This window comes from Carassius carassius, chromosome 20, assembly GCF_963082965.1.
Source record: "Carassius carassius chromosome 20, fCarCar2.1, whole genome shotgun sequence".
NCBI classification, from domain to species: domain Eukaryota; kingdom Metazoa; phylum Chordata; class Actinopteri; order Cypriniformes; family Cyprinidae; genus Carassius; species Carassius carassius.
In genome coordinates this window covers 5,928,568-5,949,346 of record NC_081774.1, presented here as the reverse complement: position 1 = coordinate 5,949,346, position 20,779 = coordinate 5,928,568, and the positions used below count along the sequence as shown (strand labels likewise).

At 35.6% G+C, this 20,779-nt stretch overlaps 1 protein-coding gene across 1 annotated transcript; it reads left to right on the top strand.

Annotated features, from left to right (window-relative positions):
- The first annotated feature begins 9,159 nt into the window (after positions 1–9,159).
- Positions 9,160–18,778, top strand: LOC132096138 (serine protease 56-like). Its single transcript, XM_059501339.1, has 15 exons — positions 9,160–9,597; positions 10,930–11,088; positions 11,163–11,417; positions 11,589–11,778; positions 13,086–13,194; positions 13,325–13,481; positions 13,596–13,738; positions 13,844–14,003; positions 14,169–14,357; positions 15,794–15,961; positions 16,115–16,266; positions 16,389–16,830; positions 17,268–17,330; positions 17,512–17,618; positions 18,218–18,778. Exons 1-15 carry the CDS (start codon positions 9,498–9,500, stop codon positions 18,389–18,391), a joined length of 2,568 nt encoding a protein of 855 aa, XP_059357322.1. The 5' UTR covers positions 9,160–9,497; the 3' UTR covers positions 18,392–18,778.
- The last annotated feature ends 2,001 nt before the right edge of the window (positions 18,779–20,779 follow it).

The following is a 20,779-nucleotide window of genomic DNA, read 5'->3' as shown; positions in this document are numbered from 1 at the left end:
TTCATTACAGCGCGCATGCACGCACGCGCAGGGAAACAAGGACAAATGCAGCTTATACGACTGTCTATAATTTACTGCTGTCATTTTAGTTCGTGATTCTGCAACGTGTGACATGCACAGTTCTGCTTGATGAAAACGAGTTCAGCTCATTTCATGTATGTTTTCACAAAGGCAAAGTCACAGTAGCTATTGTTTCAGCCAAAAGTCAAAATAAGCTGTACAAGGCATTTATTACTGCAGTAAAGCAAACCGCCTTTTTCGCTAAATTTCATTCCCATAATCCCAAAGCAGACGTTTAGGTGGAGCATGGGAGAAAAACAAAAACCTTTCGCATTATTGGAAATCAGAAAAAAAAAAATTTAAACATACATTTCAAGCTAAAATACCTTATGCACAGTTGCTTTAAATTAGCAACGTTCGAATTATATTCTACGTAATTGTTAAATGGTAACAAACATTTAGGTTTTTATTTCGGTTCTTTTATTTATTTATTTAGCCTATTGTTTGGTTAGTTTTTTTTATTTTTCATAATATCATCAGTTACTGCTTCATGCTTTATTGCTCTGCATTTGAATGATAAAACTTGATGTGACACCTTTTATTAATCAGGCACTATTGAAGTGAAATTGTTTTGCTTATTTGGTTTTGACTTAAAAGGCCCACCAGGGGGAGACAACTTTTCAAGAAAAAAGAAAAGAAAAAGAAATGAAATCAATTAAGGTTTATATTAAAACATCAAAATGACTGGTCTGATGAGTAAGACGAGGCACGAGGCATTCAACAGCAGAGCATCATATTAACATTAATTTGAAATGACCTAATGGTTTTTCGTATGTTCAGCACCATGGACAGCTCTATCACTTTAAGATCCATTTTTTCCAGGAGACAGGATAAGAAATAGCTAATTAGATTAAATAGCATTAAATGCTTCTGTTTAATTTTATTTATCTGGTATGGATGACAGTTCAGACAGGATGATGAATAAATATGATATTTGTGCTGAAAAGCTGAAAAATACCAATGCAATTGCAATTGCCAACGAAGGTGAATGTGAGAGGGTATATATATATATTGCATTGCCAACGAAGGTGAATGTGAGAGGGTATATATATATATATATATATATATATATATATATATATATATATATATATATATATATATATATATATATATATATATATATATATATTTACCCTCTCACATTCACCTTCGTTGGCAATTGCAATTGCATTGGTATTTTTCAGCTTTTCAGCACAAATATCATATTTATGATATTATCTTACTCATCAGACCAGTCATTTTGATGTTTTAATATAAACCTTAATTGATTTCATTTCTTTTTCTTTTCTTTTTTCTTGAAAAGTTGTCTCCCCCTGGTGGGCCTTTTAAGTCAAAACCAAATAAGCAAAACAATTTCACTTCAATAGTGCCTGATTAATAAAAGGTGTCACATCAAGTTTTGATGAATTTGATGAATTGTTTTGAAATTTATTATACTTTAAATTATCATTTTTATTTTCTGTGATGCAAAGCTGAATTTTTAGGATCATTATCACATGATCCTTTAGAAATCATTCTAATATGATGATTCATTATCCAAGTTGGAAACAGTTCTGCTGCTTAATATTTTTTCAGAACATGTGATACTTTTTTAGGATACTTTGATGAATAAAAAGTAAAAAAAGAAAAAAAAAGAAGCTATGTTTTTAAAATATAAATATTTTGTAATAACAATATACACTACTGACCAGTAATTTGGGGTCAGTAATTTTTCTTTCTTTCTTCTTTTTAAATAAAAACAATACTTTTATTCAGCAAGGATGTGTTAAATTGATAAAAAAGTGATAGTAAAGAAAATATATAAATGCAGTTCTTTTTAACCTTTTATTCATCAAATATATTAGACAGCAGAACTGTTTCCAACACTCATAATAAATCAGAATATTAGAATGATTTCTAAATGATCATGTGATAGACTGGATGTTACATGTGACACTGAAGGCTGGAGTAATGATGCTGAAAATTCAGCTTTGCATCACAGGAATAAATTATTTTTTTAAAGTATATTCAAATAGAAAACTATCATTTTAAGTTGTAATAATATTTCACAATATTACAGTTTTTTCTGTATTTTTGATCAAATAAATGCAGGCTTGATGAGCAGAAGAAACTTCTTTTAAAAACATTAAAAATAGTAATGTTTCCAAACTTTTGGTCTGTACTGTATATATATATATATACAGGTCCTTCTCAAAAAATTAGCATATTGTGATAAAGTTCATTATTTTCCATAATGTAATGATGTAAACTTTCATATATTTTAGATTCATTGCACACCAACTGAAATATTTCAGGTCTTTTATTGTTTAAATACTGATGATTTTGGCATACAGCTCATGAAAACCCAAAATGCCTGTCTCAAAAAATTAGCATATTTCATCCGACCAATAAAAGAAAAGTGTTTTTAATACAAAAAAAGTCAACCTTCAAATAATTATGTTCAGTTATGCACTCAATACTTGGTCGGGAATCCTTTTGCAGAAATGACTGCTTCAATGCGGCGTGGAATGGAGGCAATCAGCCTGTGGCACTGCTGAGGTGTTATGGAGGCCCAGGATGCTTCGATAGCGGACTTAAGCTCATCCAGAGTATTGGGTCTTACGTCTCTCAACTTTCTCTTCACAATATCCCACAGATTCTCTATGGGGTTCAGGTCAGGAGAGTTGGCAGGCCAATTGAGCACAGTAATACCATGGTCAGTAAACCATTTACCAGTGGTTTTGGCACTGTGAGCAGGTGCCAGGTCGTGCTGAAAAATGAAATCATCTCCATAAAGCTTTTCAGCAGATGGAAGCATGAAGTGCTCCAAAATCTCCTGATAACTAGCTGCATTTACCCTGCCCTTGATAAAACACAGTGGACCAACACCAGCAGCTGACATGGCACCCCAGACCATCACTGACTGTGGGTACTTGACACTGGACTTCAGGTATTTTGGCATTTCCTTCTCCCCAGTCTTCCTCCAGACTCTGGCACCTTGATTTCCAAATGACATGCAAAATTTGTCCAAAAGTCCAGTGCTGCTTCTCTGTAGCCCAGGTCAGGTGCTTCTGCCGCTGTTTCTGGTTCAAAAGTGGCTTGACCTGGGGAATGCTGCACCTGTAGCCCATTTTCTGCTCACGCCTGTGCACGGTGGCTCTGGATGTTTCTACTCCAGACTCAGTCCACTGCTTCCGCATGTCCCCCAAGGTCTGGAATCTGTCCTTCTCCACAATCTTCCTCAGGGTCCGGTCACCTCTTCTCGTTGTGCAGCGTTTTTTGACACACTTTTTCCTTCCCACAGACTTCCCACTGAGGTGCCTTGATACAGCACTCTGAGAACAGCCTGTTCGTTCAGAAATTTCTTTCTGTGTCTTACCCTCTTGCTTGAGGGTGTCAATGATGGCCTTCTGGTCAGCAGTCTTACCCATGATTGCGGTTTTGAGTAATGCACCAGGCTGGGAGTTTTTAAAAGCCTCAGGAATCTTTTGCAGGTGTTTAGAGTTAATTAGTTGATTCAGATGATTAGGTTAATAGCTCATTTAGAGAACCTTTTCATGATATGCTAACTTTTTGAGATAGGAATTTTGGGTTTTCATGAGCTGTATGCCAAAATCATCAGTATTAAAACAATAAAAGACCTGAAATATTTCAGTTGGTGTGCAATGAATCTAAAATATATGAAAGTTTAATTTTTATCATTACATTATGGAAAATAATGAACTTTATCACAATATGCTAATTTTTTGAGAAGGACCTGTATATATATATATATATTTATAATACAACAAGAACAATGTCAAATATCAAACATGTCAAATGTCAAACATGTATTTATTTATTTATTTATTTATTTATGTCTTTCTTACTCTTTCTTTGGTACTGTTCAGCAAGATTGAGTGAACATGGCCTGAAAATCAGCATTGCATGTAAACCAAAATTAATTGGTGGATTTAACAGAAATTGTGGATTTACCAGAACCGTGCCTTTTCTACAAGTAGCCTTCTACTCCACGTTTACTGGCTTTCACCCCAAATAATTTGTTTTGCTAATAAATGAATCAACTACGGGCTCTCTTACATACTTGCCACACGCTTTTGCGGAACCTATGATTTTAATAAACCTCTTTTAGGGATTATATGGAATAAAATTTTACAACTCATACAGTCGTCATTGTCCAGAAGAAGGCGCTGTTGATATCGTGTCGAACGCTCTCCTTCACAGCTGACATAGGCTGATGGTCCCAAATACAGACTCAAGCTTGATTACGGTACCATTGATGATTATGAAGGTAAAAAAGTACATAATCTAATATATTATATACATTTGATGCCTGATTTTTACTCATTTTGTTTTTATAAAGTAAAACTCATTTTGTTAAGTGTATAAAGTAATGTGTTTGTCAGCACTTCTCTGTCAGAAGCTCAGAAAACAGGTGTGAAATTGGCAGTGGCAGGTAAAGAAACTAGATGCAAATGCTAAACCACCAGTTAACACTAAATAACTCAACAAAATGCCATTTATGTTCCTGAAATGTGACTTTGGTTAAAATTTCTCCATTTTGAGGACGCTATATAGCCTATAGGGAGTTTCAAGCTTTTTGAAGGCCAACTAAATATAATCCCGATCCCCTTCGTAGAATATAAAATCAATACTTATTTATACTGTGTGAGAGAAATTATTAAGTGTAATATTATACAGACCATGTTTTTAGCAAAATGTAATAATTGTTTGTGAACTACAATCAAAATAAGATTTTTTTTAATGTTGTTGTTTTGTGTAGATTTTTTGTTGCAGCACTGAAAGTGTCTTTATACAGATGTCACTTCCTGTTTTGTTTATGTCTGTAGGTGATTTTATCTTACAATTCAAACTTTTTCCCCCTTGTAATTCTGAGTGTATATCTCAAAATCCGGACTTTTCTTCTTGCAGAGGTTCAAGGTTAAATCTCTCAGTCCAGATTTTTTCTCTCTCTAAATTTCACAAAAAAAAAAAGAAAAAAAAGAAGGCCAACTAAATATAATCCCGATCCCCTTCGTAGAATATAAAATCAATACTTATTTATACTGTGTGAGAGAAATTATTAAGTGTAATATTATACAGACCATGTTTTTAGCAAAATGTAATAATTGTTTGTGAACTACAATCAAAATAAGATTTTTTTTAATGTTGTTGTTTTGTGTAGATTTTTTGTTGCAGCACTGAAAGTGTCTTTATACAGATGTCACTTCCTGTTTTGTTTATGTCTGTAGGTGATTTTATCTTACAATTCAAACTTTTTCCCCCTTGTAATTCTGAGTGTATATCTCAAAATCCGGACTTTTCTTCTTGCAGAGGTTCAAGGTTAAATCTCTCAGTCCAGATTTTATCTCTCTCTAAATTTCACAAAAAAAAAAAAAAAATAATAATAATAATAATTATAATTATATATATATATAATTATGCAATTCAGAGAAAAGAAATCTGGACTGAGAAATTTAACCTTGAATTCTGAGACAAAAAAATCTGTTTCAAATTGTCAACTTAGAACTGTGAGATGTAAATCCAGAACATCCATCTCTGGTCCCCACGTGAAAAAAATAAAATCTTTATCTTTTCGGAACACTCAGAAAAGTCAGAACTGTTTTTTTTTTATATCTAGCAATTCTGAGTATATATCTTTAAATTCTGAGAGAATTATCAGAATTGCAAGGGGGAGGAAAATATATAAAGCTGCATTTTTATTTCTTATTGTGGTTGGCTTCCATTCAAACCCATCCTCTTAGATATATTAGACCTAAAACAGAAACCTGTATTGAAGGAAGAGAAAAGACTATAAGATTATCATGAAAAGGACATATTTGGTGCAAAACAACTTGACTAACATTATAAATGGACTGGAAAGTGTGACCCTTTTAATTAATCATCTAATACAGACAGATGTCATCGTCATTGAGGTTGTGTTCTGAAAGAGTTTGGTACATGAGCTAATGGGGTCGTGCATGTCACGCAGAAAATGCTCTCTGGGAAAAAAATAGCTCAAACTGAAATGTTGGGAGCTGATTTTTTTTCAGCCCACTGACCCACTTTTCAATTGTTCTCAGCACCAGACAATAGAGACAAATGGTTTCATAACTGGTGCACAATACCTGTGTGTTATTCAGCATTATTGTTGCGCAGGTTTTTTTATGTGAAGGGCTTGTTTGGGTGTCGTTTTTGTTTTTGTGTGACATGTCTTTATGTAACCTCCCTCTGTTGCCCCCTATAATTTTGAAAAAGCTGACAATTTCTCACACACAAACTCAAGTTGCCCTCTCATTTGCTCCAATTGTGCGTCAGACCCCAAGGCTGTGACGACATGAGTGGTTTCACTGATCCAGGGCTCAACAGAATGAGAGAGTGAGAAGCAATAACTCACACCCTTAGCTTCTGTAGAGCTAAACTACATAAAGACAGTGTTGTCTTCTGTGATTGGCCTGGTTCAGCAAATTAGTTTTGAAAAAAAAGTTCTTGCAATATGCATTCAAAAATCTGAAATTTTAAAATGTTTTTGAAAAATGGATTTTATGCTCACCGAAGCTGCATTTATTTGATCATACAGTAAAAACAGTAATATTGTTACAATTTAAATATATGATTTTCTATTTTAATATGTAATTTATTCCTGTGATAGCAAAGCTGAATTCACGTCACATGATCCTTAAGAAATTATTCTTATATGCTGATTTGATGCATAAGAAATACTTCTTATTATCAGTTTATATGATTGTGCTGCTTAATATTTTGAATGAAACTGACTTTTTGGGGTTCAAGGTTTTTTGATAAATAGAAATTTAAGAGTGGAAATGAAAATCTTCTCTAATATTATAATGCCTTTAGTGTCTCTTTTGATCAATTAATTCATATCTTTTTTTCCAAAATAAATAAATAAATAAAAACGTAATTTTCAATGGTAGTGTTAGTCAAAAATATTTTCTGCAAGTATAGACACAAATTTTATGTTTTACCTTTTGACATTACACTATTTTGACAAAACTTGTCTGTGCAGTAAATGGACAGTTGCCTCACTTCTAAAAGAATGTGTTTAAACTTGGACAACAACAACAAAAATGGTTGGTTTGAAATAATTAAAATTATTGCTTTATCAAAAATATGAGCTTTACATTTGTGCTTTTAAACCTAATCCATTGCCTCATACACTTCCAGTCTTCTGCAAGTGCATTACTTTAGACATTATTTTGTAAAAATCATTTTCTGAGATTATCAACCAAATGCCACAAATCTTGTAAAGCTTAATGGTTATTTAACCAAGAACATTGCTTTAATATGAAGTTGTCTGCTATTCATTGGTCTTTCTGGTCACTTTTTCCTAACAGAACACTAATACTGAAAGTGTCCTCCATTGCTCTCTCCCTTTTTCCAAAACTTTTCCTTGAATCCAGCTTTTGCCTTTAGTGCTGTGATCAGCATCTTGGAGGAGAGGGGCAGAGCACCACAAAGTGGACAAGAGAAACCGAAGGGAGCGGAAGGCAGATTAATCAGGCAACATCAAAGAGAGCAGCAGGCCGAAGGGAGGGAATGGGGCAAAAGATGAATGGAGACCAGCCGCCTGTTTTTTTTTTTTTTTTTTTTTTTTCATGCCATCCCTCAGTGCTTCAGTTGGCAGTAGGATGGCAAAACCATTGTGCAGGGGCCACATGGAACGCCTGGAACACACTGTCGGCAATTGTTATTATTCTCCATGCCAAAAAAGGAGAAGAATGGAAGATAGGGAGACTCTTACTCTTTAATTCCATCTTTCCATTTGATATCTTTCGATCTGTTTACGTTTTTCTCTTTTTTTTTCAGTATTTTAAAGCATTCACCAGGACAACCCTTAAATATTGCTCACAAGGTGATGAATTACAGATGTTGGCTTGTTTCTGTCTTCTTACCAAACATACACACTTTATCTCATGTGGTGCTGTTTTTCAAAGTAGGTCTTTCTCTCTCAGTCGCTAAGTGAAGCACTTTGAAAGTGCCCTGCTGCTCCGCATGCCCTCTCTGTATTCAGTTGCTCAGTTGGCTCAAAGATAACTCCAATTTGGGTCTCTCATCCTGACTGCAGACTCAGCACACGTAGATTACACAATGTTCCTGTCTTGTCCTTTAGTTGGACTCACTAATCTCTGCACACTTTGTCACAAAGCCTGTCATGAGTCCACTTTAAAGAGACACTACAAACCTGATACCATGTGACAACATAAAATGAATATTTCATTATCATTACACCCTGCCTTATTTGAGAAAAGAACAGTCATTCAATTGTAATGTGCCATTATTTCATGAATCAATTGGAGCCAAAAAAGGTTGCAAACCACTGGCAGAAACTATTCTCTGATGATGTTTGCATTTATAATTTAAAAAATGGAAAAAATTCAACTATGAATTAATATGAGGGAGTAGTTTAATCTACCAATTACCACATAATATGTTTATTTTATTTTTAAAGGAATCATTTTCATCTGAATATAAACATGTCAAGCAATTCCTATGAAACAACAGGAGTAATTAGACTTCCATATACTCTACATGATTTAGTCGTATACTGTTATGCAGAGCTCAGCATTAGATTTGATTTTGTGAAACAACTATTGAAAAAAGTTCAAATTTGATTTTAATATTGAACTTCAGTTTGTTTTTTGAAATGTCTCTGAAAAAGTTTTCCAAAAAGATTTACAATAGAAAGCAACTTCTGGGACTGCCAAACAAATTAGCAAGCAAAACCCAAACTTTTCTTTGAACCCTCGGCCACTAGCGAGTAAACAAATGATGAACTGTTGTTTTTTAATGTTGTATGTCTTTATGCAACGGGGGTATGCTGAGCTGAGAAAGATGCAATGATCTGAACTGACAATATTTTAATGGAGCACATAAAAGCGTGAAAGTGATCAAGGAGGTCGGCGTGCCTATGATCGCCACATTCGCTCGCTTTGAACTCTCAGGGAGGAGCACAATGCTCTCATTCAGAGATTGGCTGAATGACAGATGCTCCCTCTCTCGTTCTCTCTCACCCCCTCCTCTCGGTCTTTCTCTAACATTAATGAATTCAAACAACCCGCCCCCTACCCATCCAGCTCTCTTTCCCTTTCCCTCTTTTTCTCTCACCACAGAACATTTCCAGCATTGGCAAGTTCCTCGTGATTTGCTCTCATCGTCTTAATGAATTCAGCTGGGAGTGCATTGGCCCTGATGCCCACCCCCTCAGGGATAGGTCCAGTGCTTTTGCATATATCTGGAGGGCTGCTCCATGCTCTTTCATTGTTCCATCAGCTTCTTTCACCAACAGGTCCTCCGAGAGGAAGTGTGAGAGAAAGCTAAGCCAGCCAGGAGGTGGGACGCCTTGATACGAAAGGAGCTGCTTTGTGTCCGTGCACCTGTGCTTTTAAGTGGAACTTCTTAAGAAAAACTCACCTGTGGACAGGTGAAGTGGAATCATGGGTGGGATGTCACTGCTGATGTTGATGTTGATTGGTTGGTGTGGTGGGGCGCCACCAGCGAGAGAAGTGTACAGAATGCCACAGAGTGCACTTAAAGGTAGGACAGGTATTAGTCATTTTGGCTGTTTTTACATTCTTAGAAGAAAGATACAAAACTGTCACTGGGGCAGAACCCTTTTATAAGCTATTAATATGTACACTTTAGGTAGGTTACTGATACACAGCTATATGGTACTAACATGTACCATTTAAGGGTAAATAAAGTACAAATATGTATCGTTGGATTTTGTACTTTAAGGTTCTGCCTCAGTGACTGAGAGTGTAAAACTACAGGTTGAAGATGCAATAACACTGTGACATCCAAACCAATCTCATGACTATGCTTTCTTTTTCTTTTTAATAATCCTGTTGCAAAAGTGTTGCAAATGTAGAACTGCTAAAAAAAAAAAAAAATGCAACCAGAGTCATTGTGTGCAACTTGTGTGCCATCAAAGTGAGACTGTGTTCAGGAGTTTAGCGTAGTCACCACAGAGGCCAGAGTTCAGGCCGTTAATTAAGATCTCAATCAGCTTTGATGTCTCTCTCACTCTTTGGGATACAGAGAAGAGGGGACGGCTAAATTTGAATCGGTGTGTTTGAACTTTGTGTTTGGTGTCTTTAGTGCTGCTTTGAGCATGACTTTGCTCACTTGTCCTCATGAAAAAAACATTACTGGTAAATTACTGCACACATATAGATTTTTTAAAATGTTAAGATTAATTTTTTTACATAATCTATTATATAAATGTAGTTTTATGCCAGCCAGTAATACATTGAGAGATTCATAATGGCTTTGTTTTTGCTGAAGAAATCTTTTCAGACTGTTTGCAAATGTTGGATTTCTCCCCAACTAACAAGGAACAGACGAGCATTCTTGCAAGGTTCTCTTCAGCAATGTAAAATAAAAATGTAATTCAAAGTCATCTGGTCTTTAATAACATTCTCAATGTTAGGGCAAAAACGTTATTTATACATCATTCACAGAATTCGTGAATTGTTCAGAGAACATTCAAAAGTAACATTATCGTAATGTTTGCAAAATTATCAAATGTAATGTTCCCTTAATGTTTTTTTTAACATATGCACAACCAAGAGTTTTTAAATGTTTCATTCTTAGTATATATTTTGTTAGTTGGGTCTCTGTCCTGTAGTTTTTGTATTTGTTTATATGCATATCTGACCATTTTATTGTTGAAACAAAAATATTGCATTCATCTTCTCTAATTCACATAAACACCAAATCAGCACAATTTTCTGCTCCGCTGAGGTTAAATGTCTAATTTTTCTTCTTTATACCTACTTTTAATGTTTTTCTTTGATTTGCTTTGTGTTAAATGTTTTGAGGGATGTACTCACTAATGCTTACATCTGTTTCTGCTTCTATCTGCAGAGCTGTCTGATAGAGGAACTGTAGTGATGGAGGCGGCTCTGTCCCGCGCTCTGTCTGCCGTAGATGCTGCCGTATCGGACCGCAGTAAGGTCGAAGCTGGCTGCAGAGGGTGTGTGCCCTGCCTGTTTCAGGACTGTGGACAGCGAAACGGCGCTTGTGGTAAGCTTGAACACACATTTTATTTCACTCTTTGACTTTAAAAACTGATGCTGATGGTGGTGGTTACTCCGTAGCATCTCCAGAGGACACACAGTCAGAGCCGAGCTGTGAGGTCATATCTCGCGCCCAGAAGGAAGCTGATGAAGGAGAGAGGAGCTGGTTGCTGAGTCAGGCCTGTGGCTTCTACAGACGCCGTTGCACACCTGCACAGGTGAACAAAGACCTGTGCATCAGAGTCATGGGAGAGAGCTGCAGCGCTCGGGTCCTGCAGTGCAGTCTGCTCAACACCATGCAGAACCTGGAGCCGGCCACACAGACCACAGCACAGGGTAAAACAATAAAACAAAAATAAAAAAGTTCAGTGGATTATGTAAAGATACTAAGAACTTTCAAATTTTTCTTTAAAAATCAATCTGTAGTTTTAGTGATATATAAATAATAAAGGTCCCTTTTAATGTAATTTCAGCTTTTACATTGATCATTTGGCTTCCTTTATGTAGCTGTGTGTGGCCAGCGTTTCTCCGTCTCGCAAAACCTGACACAGCCTCGCTTTCGTATCATGGGGGGATCTCCTGCTCCTCTGGGCAGCTGGCCATGGCTGGTGAACCTTCGGCTGGATGGGGCTCTGATGTGTGGGGGTGTTCTGGTTGACAGCTCTTGGGTCCTCACTGCTGCCCACTGCTTTGCTGGGTAAAAAATACATATTACATGTATTACAAAATACATACCTACATAATTTAAAAACGTAATGTTAGGTGGGATATCTTCAGTGTTTGGAAGTAATTAGTTACGTGCAATGGCATTAAAGAATTTAATTACAAAATAAATATAACTATAATAAGTTACAGTTAGTGAGGACAAAATTAGTAATTAAATTACAGTTACTTTTGAAAATGTCAACGATTATCTGAATATTTTTACACACACATACAGATTTAATTGACATATTTCCCAAATTGCATTTACTGCTCTAAAATATGTGAGGAGACATTTGTGTTTTATTTTTTAAGATTGACCAAGGCATTGTTAAATGCCAGTGTTATAGCTGTGCAAACATTTGATTTAAAAAACAGTATCTATCTTAGCTATTAAACTATTTCCCACGATCTTAAAGTAAAAATAAGTGCTAAAGTCTGATCTTGTGGTGGCTGTGCTTTAATATATATATATACATACACACACACATATATATATATACATATGTAATCCATAAATCTTAATTCAAGTGATGAAGGATTTTGAAAGTCTTTGAGTATTAACCCTGCCTACTTTAAATGTTTGAAAATGATTAACAGTTGAAAACATTTGTTAGAAATTTTGAAAAGTAATCAAAAGTTATTAAATGTAATCAGTTACATTTATCAAATAATTGAGATAGTTGCACGGCTTATTACATTTTTAATAGGGTAACTTGTAATCTGCAACCTAATACATTTCAAAAATAACCTTTGCAACACTGTTGCATTTCTACTTTAAAATCTCGCTATTGGTATTAATAAGACATTTTCGACTGAGGGCACTAAATGATTTTGCACTTTTATAGACCTTATGTAGCCCTGCCCCTTTTCAGCACTGTGCTCGTTGTCTTCTGTCCTCTGGTTTGTATTTCCACAGCGTAAGGTCAAAGTCAAAAGAAATTTATGAATGAAACGCTAGTTTTAAAATCTTCCTGGTCAACTGACATTTGTTATGACTACAATTTTGATCATTATAATGCACATGATAACTTTCATTAGCTCTACAATAAGTCAATACACTTCACCAGCTAATTACTCTTTAACAGTGAGCTCCCGCAAAAATTTGTCTCTCTGACACATAAGGTCTATAAAACAGGTGGATTGTTGGATTAGTGACTTTTCAAGCTGTTGTAAAATAGGTGAACAATACACAATTTTAACAGCAATTAAATGTGGCATAAATTAATTGTGCTTTGTGGTACTGTTCCATTTGTGAATGTACTTATTTTGTGAACCTATAAAATCTATCTCCCCAAACAGGAGCCGTGGTGAGAGTTACTGGACAGCTGTAGTGGGAGAGTTTGACCTCACAAAAACTGACCCTGATGAGCAGATCATGAAAGTCAATCGTATCATCGCTCATCCAAAGGTAAACATAAAAAAAACTTTGTTGTAATACTATATATATATATATATATACAATATATATAAAAAATGCAGAGTGTTTTATTATTATTAAATGTGTCCCATCTGTGTCCAATGTTTTTCTCTTGGTGTAGTTTAACCCAAAGACATTTAATAACGACATTGCCCTGGTAGAGCTGAGTTCTCCAGTTATTCTGTCTGAACGGGTCACACCTGTCTGCTTGCCCTCTCACCTCGATCCACCGGCTGGTACACCCTGCTTGGTGGCCGGCTGGGGCTCTTTGTATGAGGGTAAGACAATCTGCATAGCTAATATTTTAGAAAAAGAGCTCAGTAATATCACACAATGTTTGCTTAAAATGCCGTGAAGTGTTATGTTTGTCTTGATTCTCTGTATGTGTGTAGACGGACCCTCTGCAGATGTGGTGATGGAGGCAAAGGTGCCCCTGCTGACTCAGGCCACCTGTCACAGTGCACTGGGGAAGGAGCTGCTCACGAACACCATGTTCTGCGCTGGGTACCTGTCTGGAGGCATTGACTCATGCCAGGTATCTCCACATTATCATACTAGCTTGCATTATGAACACCACACCTGATGAAGAAACATCATATCTGCTTCATAAGCACTGTATCTGACTTGAATATGTCTACAGGGTGATTCTGGAGGGCCGTTGATCTTCCAGGACCATTTATCAGGACGGTTTCAGCTGTTAGGCATCACCTCTTGGGGGGATGGCTGTGGGGAGAGGGGAAAGCCTGGCGTTTACACACGGGTCACCGCCTTCTCTGATTGGGTCATGACAGAGATACAGAGTGAGTTGCTCAACATGTTGCACACACAATACTGAAACAAAGAAATCTCCACTGCCTTGAGTTTAAAACCCTCCTACTCTTTCTGTGAAGGGTAACAAATCCAAATTGTGTGAAAAGCCACAAATCCTGCAAAATCTTTTTTATATTCCATTCTCCAAATTCCAGAGTCTTTTGGGAGTCGGGAGCCCACATGTCCTGAGCTGCTTAAGACAACAGAGCTGTCAGAAGAACAGCAGATGTCAGAATTCACCATGCTCTGCCACTTCTACACACTATCCTGCTCTTCAACCCTCGACCCCTCTGCCTGCCAGCGTCTCGCTCAGGACAAATGCCAAAGCCGGTTTAAAAAGTGCCGTAAGTTATACAGACCAAATTACATATTTAACCCCTTAACTGTCACTCGTGTTTTTGAAGATAGACTTGAATGTGCATGATACAAACCTAAATTTTTATAATTCATGACTGAAAACATTTTGTAACATGATTTTGATGTGCCATTTACATGGTAATGCAATGTCTGATTTTAAAATGGGTTTTAAAGGATGAATTTTGAGATTTTATGTTTTCAAGTGATATATAACTTCTGATGATTTCTAAAACATGATAGAGAAAAAGGCAACGAGAAAGTCTTTTTTTTAAACAAAGGTCAAAACTCATTTTGTAATGTAGATTTCTGAGGGTGCACTCTTGTCATAAATTAATCTATTACTTTTCCTACATAATTTTTAACAAATAATATTGGAAAAATATATATTTGGGAGTCTTGAACCTTTCCAACGATATATAGTTTGTCAGGATTAGATTAGATTTGATTGTAATATAGTATAGTCAACGTAGGCGTCCCGTATACGGGACGGGGTGACAGTTAACAGGTTAAACAGAATTAACCTACAGTACAGTACAGTTAAGTGCTTCTTTGGATGTGCATACTCATTATTTAATATGAAAATTTTCCAGTGTTTGGAATAATAGTAAAGTCAGCATACTATGAAGTAACATAAATGGAAATATGTAGTTTTGTTGACTAGCTCTGCACCTTAAAAAAGTGTATTCTGCGATGATTTTTAAACTGCATTGAAGGAGTTTTACATGTATTTTGGGCACTTTTTGGCTCACTTCTATGAAATTCATCAATTAAAAAAAATGTGAATTTAAACTAGTTTAAAAGAAATCTACATGTAACTTTAACTTTAAGCTCATAAATTTATCCTAGTGAAAAGTAAATAATGTAAACTAAAGTGTATTTGATTTCATGTTAAGTATACTACAAATACATTTACATATTTATGTACTTATAGTACAGTATAGTAAAGTGGTTTACTTAAAGTCTGCTAAATTGCAACAACTAATTTTGTACTTAATGCACTTTAATTGTGCAGAAGTAGTCCAGCTAATGATATCCTGAAGAATATTTGATTGTGCTTAAGTGGAACTATTGTCAGTATACTTAAGGTACACTTTAAATATCTTGCTTTTAAAGACCGATATTATTCAAAGATCATTAAATCCTCATCAGTAGTGATATTAGGCTTAAAATTAAGAAATGTGCGTTATTCACAAGTGATACTCCAAATAAAGTTTAATTTCCATTTTTTTAAGTCTCAAACAATATGTCAGTAAATATATATAAATAAATTTGAACTATACTTACATTTAGTAATTTCATGGTGTACTTTTAAAAAAGAACGTAAAAACAGTAAAACAGTGTTTTATTTGAATATATTTTAAAATATATTTCCCTTTCCTCCATCTACTGCCTTTCTCAACATCCATTGTCTTTCTCCTTACAGAGCTGCATTCCTTCCTGCAGACTCTGCTGGACTTGCTTCAGAGGGCCGATGACTATATCAGAGATAAGGTCGATCTGACCTTCTTCACTCAGACTCTTCCTCAGTTGGTGGAGAATGTGTACAGCTCTGCTCATATACCACGAAGACGCAGAAATGCATTTGAAACAGGTAGAGCCATTAAACTTTTCTGCACTGTACTTACACAACCAATCAGAGCACATGAGTTGGTATACAGTGTGTTCCAGAATGTAATATCTTTCAGAATCTGTATTTATCATTCTCCATTTTGTTAAACATCTAACCAACAAATTATTCTCAAAGAGCAGGTAGGCCGGCCAGCACTATTCCAGCAAGTGGGCCCCCTTGTGGACGACTGGGAGAGCTACCTTACAGGCATCGCTGAAGATCTGGATCAAAACAAAGAACTGAAGAACTCACAGGAACTGTCTCAGGAGGAACAACTCTTCACACCGGTAAACTTGTCTAACTTAAACTATGGTTTTAGATATGATGGAGCAGCATTTCACTACATTTCTGAAGACAGAAATTAGTTAACAATGAGCTAACACTGATGGTCATTTGATGAAATTTTCAGGATGAGGACAGTGAAAAAGCATCTCTTCAGAAGCTCGACAGATCACTGCGCTCCTCCATTGCTATCCTGCGTTCCAAACTAGAATCATTGCACATTCCTGTCATACCAGAATTGGACTACCAACTGTTTCAGAGGAATTTCCCCATTACCAGCAATGGAAAACAACAACAGGATAATCGTGCCAAATCTAGGGAGTCTGTATTGTCAGCTGACATTTTGACTGCTCTGATATATAAAGCTCTGAGAGGAAGCGGCACAGGGAGTGTCACAGGACGTCCGGTAATAACAGCATCCCCTAGGGATGACATGGATACAACATCCAGATCTGTGGAGCCTTCAACACAACGGCCGAAACTCAAGAACCAGGAACCTTCTGACTCAGTGCTTGAAAAACACCCTGTCCCTACCCAGATGCCCTTGCTTCAACAGCCACTCTTTAAAAGTAAGAGTTAATAATGAGCAACTGAGTGCCAAAATATTGAGGAAGAATAACAGGAAACTTTATTTCATAAAAGTTGTTAAAAGGACTTTTCTGCAATTACTGGGAAAATTTTTTTCACCTGTTAAATTTAAATCATACTTTAAAAAATAATTAATGTAAATGACTGAACAAAAATACAAGCTTCAGACTGAATTTAAACCCTTGAATGGCCTATAAACAGTTTGTTTTGTCATGCAATTTTACACTAGAATAAAAGCTATATGATTTAACATTTAAAAGCAAAGATATTAGGACAATAAGGAATATTAATATAGTGAGCCTTATATCTATGTATAAATAAAATGATTATAATTATTTTAATTAATTAATTAATAATAATAATAATAATAATAATGCATTATTCATTTAATAGTAATAAAGATTAATAATTGTTTCAGAGCTCCTGTGGAGGAGAAAGAGAGATCTACACAAGAGACAGAAACGAGGAGCCAGTGAAAAAGGTACAGTTTCTCATTTCATTTACATTTTGATTTTCTATTCATTGGAAATTGTGTCATAGAGCCTACACACGTCAGCTGTGCCATTCATATGATTTGGAGGAATATGAGGTTAATATTAGATTTATATTAAGGAATCTGAGTTTTTATTATTTACTGTTTTTAAAGGCTCTGTGTTTTGTAGTTTGCTCAGGAGTGACTGAATCAGCTCAGCTGGTCAGCACCACCAACGAGTTGTACAACTGGATCCTGTCTGTTCCTTCTAACAGCATAAGCATGATCTTCCAGGAGGTGAGTCTGTGTGTGTCGCAGAAGGTACTAGACTGCATTTGTGATGTTTTGACAGACAGACAGACAGACAGATCATACAAGTATACATTTGCAGAAGTTGTATTAGATTATAATATATACGCTACTGTTTAAAAGTTAGAGGTCTGTAAGTTTTTGTAATATTGAAAGTAGTCTCTTATTCTCACCAAAGCTGCATTTATTCGATTAAATATACAGTTATATTACTAATAAGTTATTCTTGTGATGGCAAATCTGACTTTCCACCACTCATTACTCCATTCTAATAAATCATTCTAATATGCTGATTTGCTGTTCTAGAAATATTTCTTCTTATTATCAATGTTAAAAACAGTCGTGCTGCTTAATATTTAGGTTTTCAAGGATTCTTTGATTAGTAGAAAGTTCAAAAGACAAAAAAGTACTATAAATGCCTTCTACAATACCTTCACTTTTGATCAATTTAATGCACCTTTGTTAAAAAATCTACATAAAAATGTAAAAAAATTTACTTTCCCCAAATGTCTGTAATCTATGTTATGTTTCTGTGGTGTTGGATTTAAATTTTGTATGTATCTCTTTGTGTGTGTTCATCATCTCAGGTGCTGGTTGACCTGAATTCTAAGAATGAACGTGGTTTGTATCAGTCACGGATCAAGGCCACTGTTGGTGGGCGACCTTTGATCTTTTACAGTTTGGTGGGTTTAGAGAATGAGGCTTTCTACCGCAGCATGCCACGCATCATTGCCATTGCCATTGGTGCTCTAAAAACATAAAACATACTCCTGTATACTGCTGAAATTATACTTGAGCTGAAACGGCATCCCCAACATTAAACGTTATTACATCCTTGACTCTCTAATGTGATCTGCTGCTATGGAAATGACTGGAAGGGCCCTCTTTTCTAGAGTCATCACAGGACAGCTGCCAATTTTGAGTTGGTCACTGCATACTGAGACTGGACTGATGGTGACTGTATGTCCACCCTGACTTAACTTATTTCACAGGGACAGAGGTTGATCCTCCTGTCTGAGCTGCAAACTGTACAGATATTATATTTGATGTTTGTTATATATTTATTTGTATTTTTTTTATATGAAAACAAAGATAAAAAAAATGGAGTGAAAGATTTAACCATATTTAAATAAATGTTATCCTCATGAGCTTGTCAAGAACTCTTTTTTTAAATTACATTTTATATATACATATATTATATAAAGTATATGACAGTACATTGATATAATAAAAATGCCATTGTGGTATACAGTATGAGCTACAATATATTTTTTTAATTAAATTGAGCAACTCACTTTCATTTTAACCTCCCTCTTCCTTTCTTTTTCTTTTTCCCCATTCCCCTTTATTCCTTCTTTTCTCCTTTTTACTCCTTCCCCTTCTCCTTTCACTTTTAAATTTTTTCACTTCCTCTTTTTTCCAGGTGTGTATTTCACACCATTCTAATCTTTAATTCCTGTTGTAATTGTTTAACTCATTCTTTAACCCAGATTTATGGGAAAAGGAAGTAACGTCTGCCAGAAATCACCTTATTTAAAGGCTTGTTTACCTTCACTGAATCTGCACTTGCTATGATCATGTCAGTTCGTGGCAGCTGAACATCTCTGTCAGCAGGAAGCAGTGCTGGAACTCAGGGGGTCTTTTTTGGCTCAGATTTAGTGTCTGAGGTGTTTTAGTATACGGGAACTGTGCTAATTGTGCTGTTCCACAACAGGTGTCCCTACATTACTAACAAACGTCATTATGATTCTTTATTTGGAGCTGATGACAATCCTCTGGGCTTCAGAATGAGCACTAAAGATTCTGGACGATCCTAAAGGAACACTGAGAAATGCCATGCTGCATAAGTACTTGATAGTTCACAGTTGCAGTTCATTGTCTGTTCCACATTTAAAAAGAATTCGTAAGAGGTTTCTTTAGAGCAATGTAAATTCACTTTCAGTGCCAATCAACTGTAGCTTCACAGGTTGACATGTTTATATAATCCTTGAGTGTGTTTCGGGATCAGTTTGGGCCCCCTGTACTTCTGAATGGACAAAAATAATGCATGAGATGGTGTGGTGGATGCCAGAAGTACTGTCACAGAAGTGTTGCAAACAGCTGTTGATATGTTCTTGCGTAATGATTGACAGGATTGGATGATCTAGCTACTCTTGCACTCTAGTTTAGAATTCCACTTTAATCTCTTGCAAATCTCAAATCTCTACCAGATACTGCAAGGATTCTATTATATTCTATTCGGATGGAATATTATATGAAAATAGTTTGTATTAATAAGCCCTGCATCTCTGATCCTCAAACAAACAACCAGTCTAGAATCCATCATTCCAAAATTCCAAAGTGTTAAAAATAAACCCCAACACTCAATGGTGAAGGATTGTAATGGTACAGGGTGGCAACACATGATATTTCTGAACTCTCTGTCTATGATCAAATATTATGATCCCTTGTTACCTGTAAAAATTACAGCTTTACTCATTAAAAACATAGTTTAATCAAAGGATGTTGAATAAAGCATCCATCAATCAATCCCCATCCTTTGTTCATTGGTTAGTCTGTCTGACCATCTGTTTTTATATTTATTCATTTGTTTGTTTGAACTGTTCATTTACACTGGACACCCGGTGAACCAGCTAATGAGACAATAATATCCTATATAATAATATTCCGATTTTCTGCTCTTATGATTTAAATTGCTGTTTAACTGGAACTTTTTTGTTCCACTAACTGAAATAGTTTATTTTTTAATAAATCTGTGTTTTTAACAAATCAGCTGAGCGAATGATAAAATGGCTCAAAACCTCAGTTTTGAAATGTGACTTTGGGAAAAAATGGACATGTATCCAAGTTTCTTATCTGATGTATCTCCAAGACATCTTAAAAAATAGCTGACTAAGTGCAGCTGTTATGAATGTTTGCTTCAGAGATGCCATTAGGGTTATAATAATACACTAGACTAGAGGATGTGATCCCCATTAGCACCCGCTGACCCACAGTACAGCTCACAGATCGGCTCGCACTCTCAAACATTCCAGAAAACTGTCAATTCATGCAAAAAACATGTATGAAATCTTTACTAAACACATCCAAATTGGAAGCAAAGCCAATTTCCCAATTTGTAAATGAAGTAATTTATGATGTTATGACCC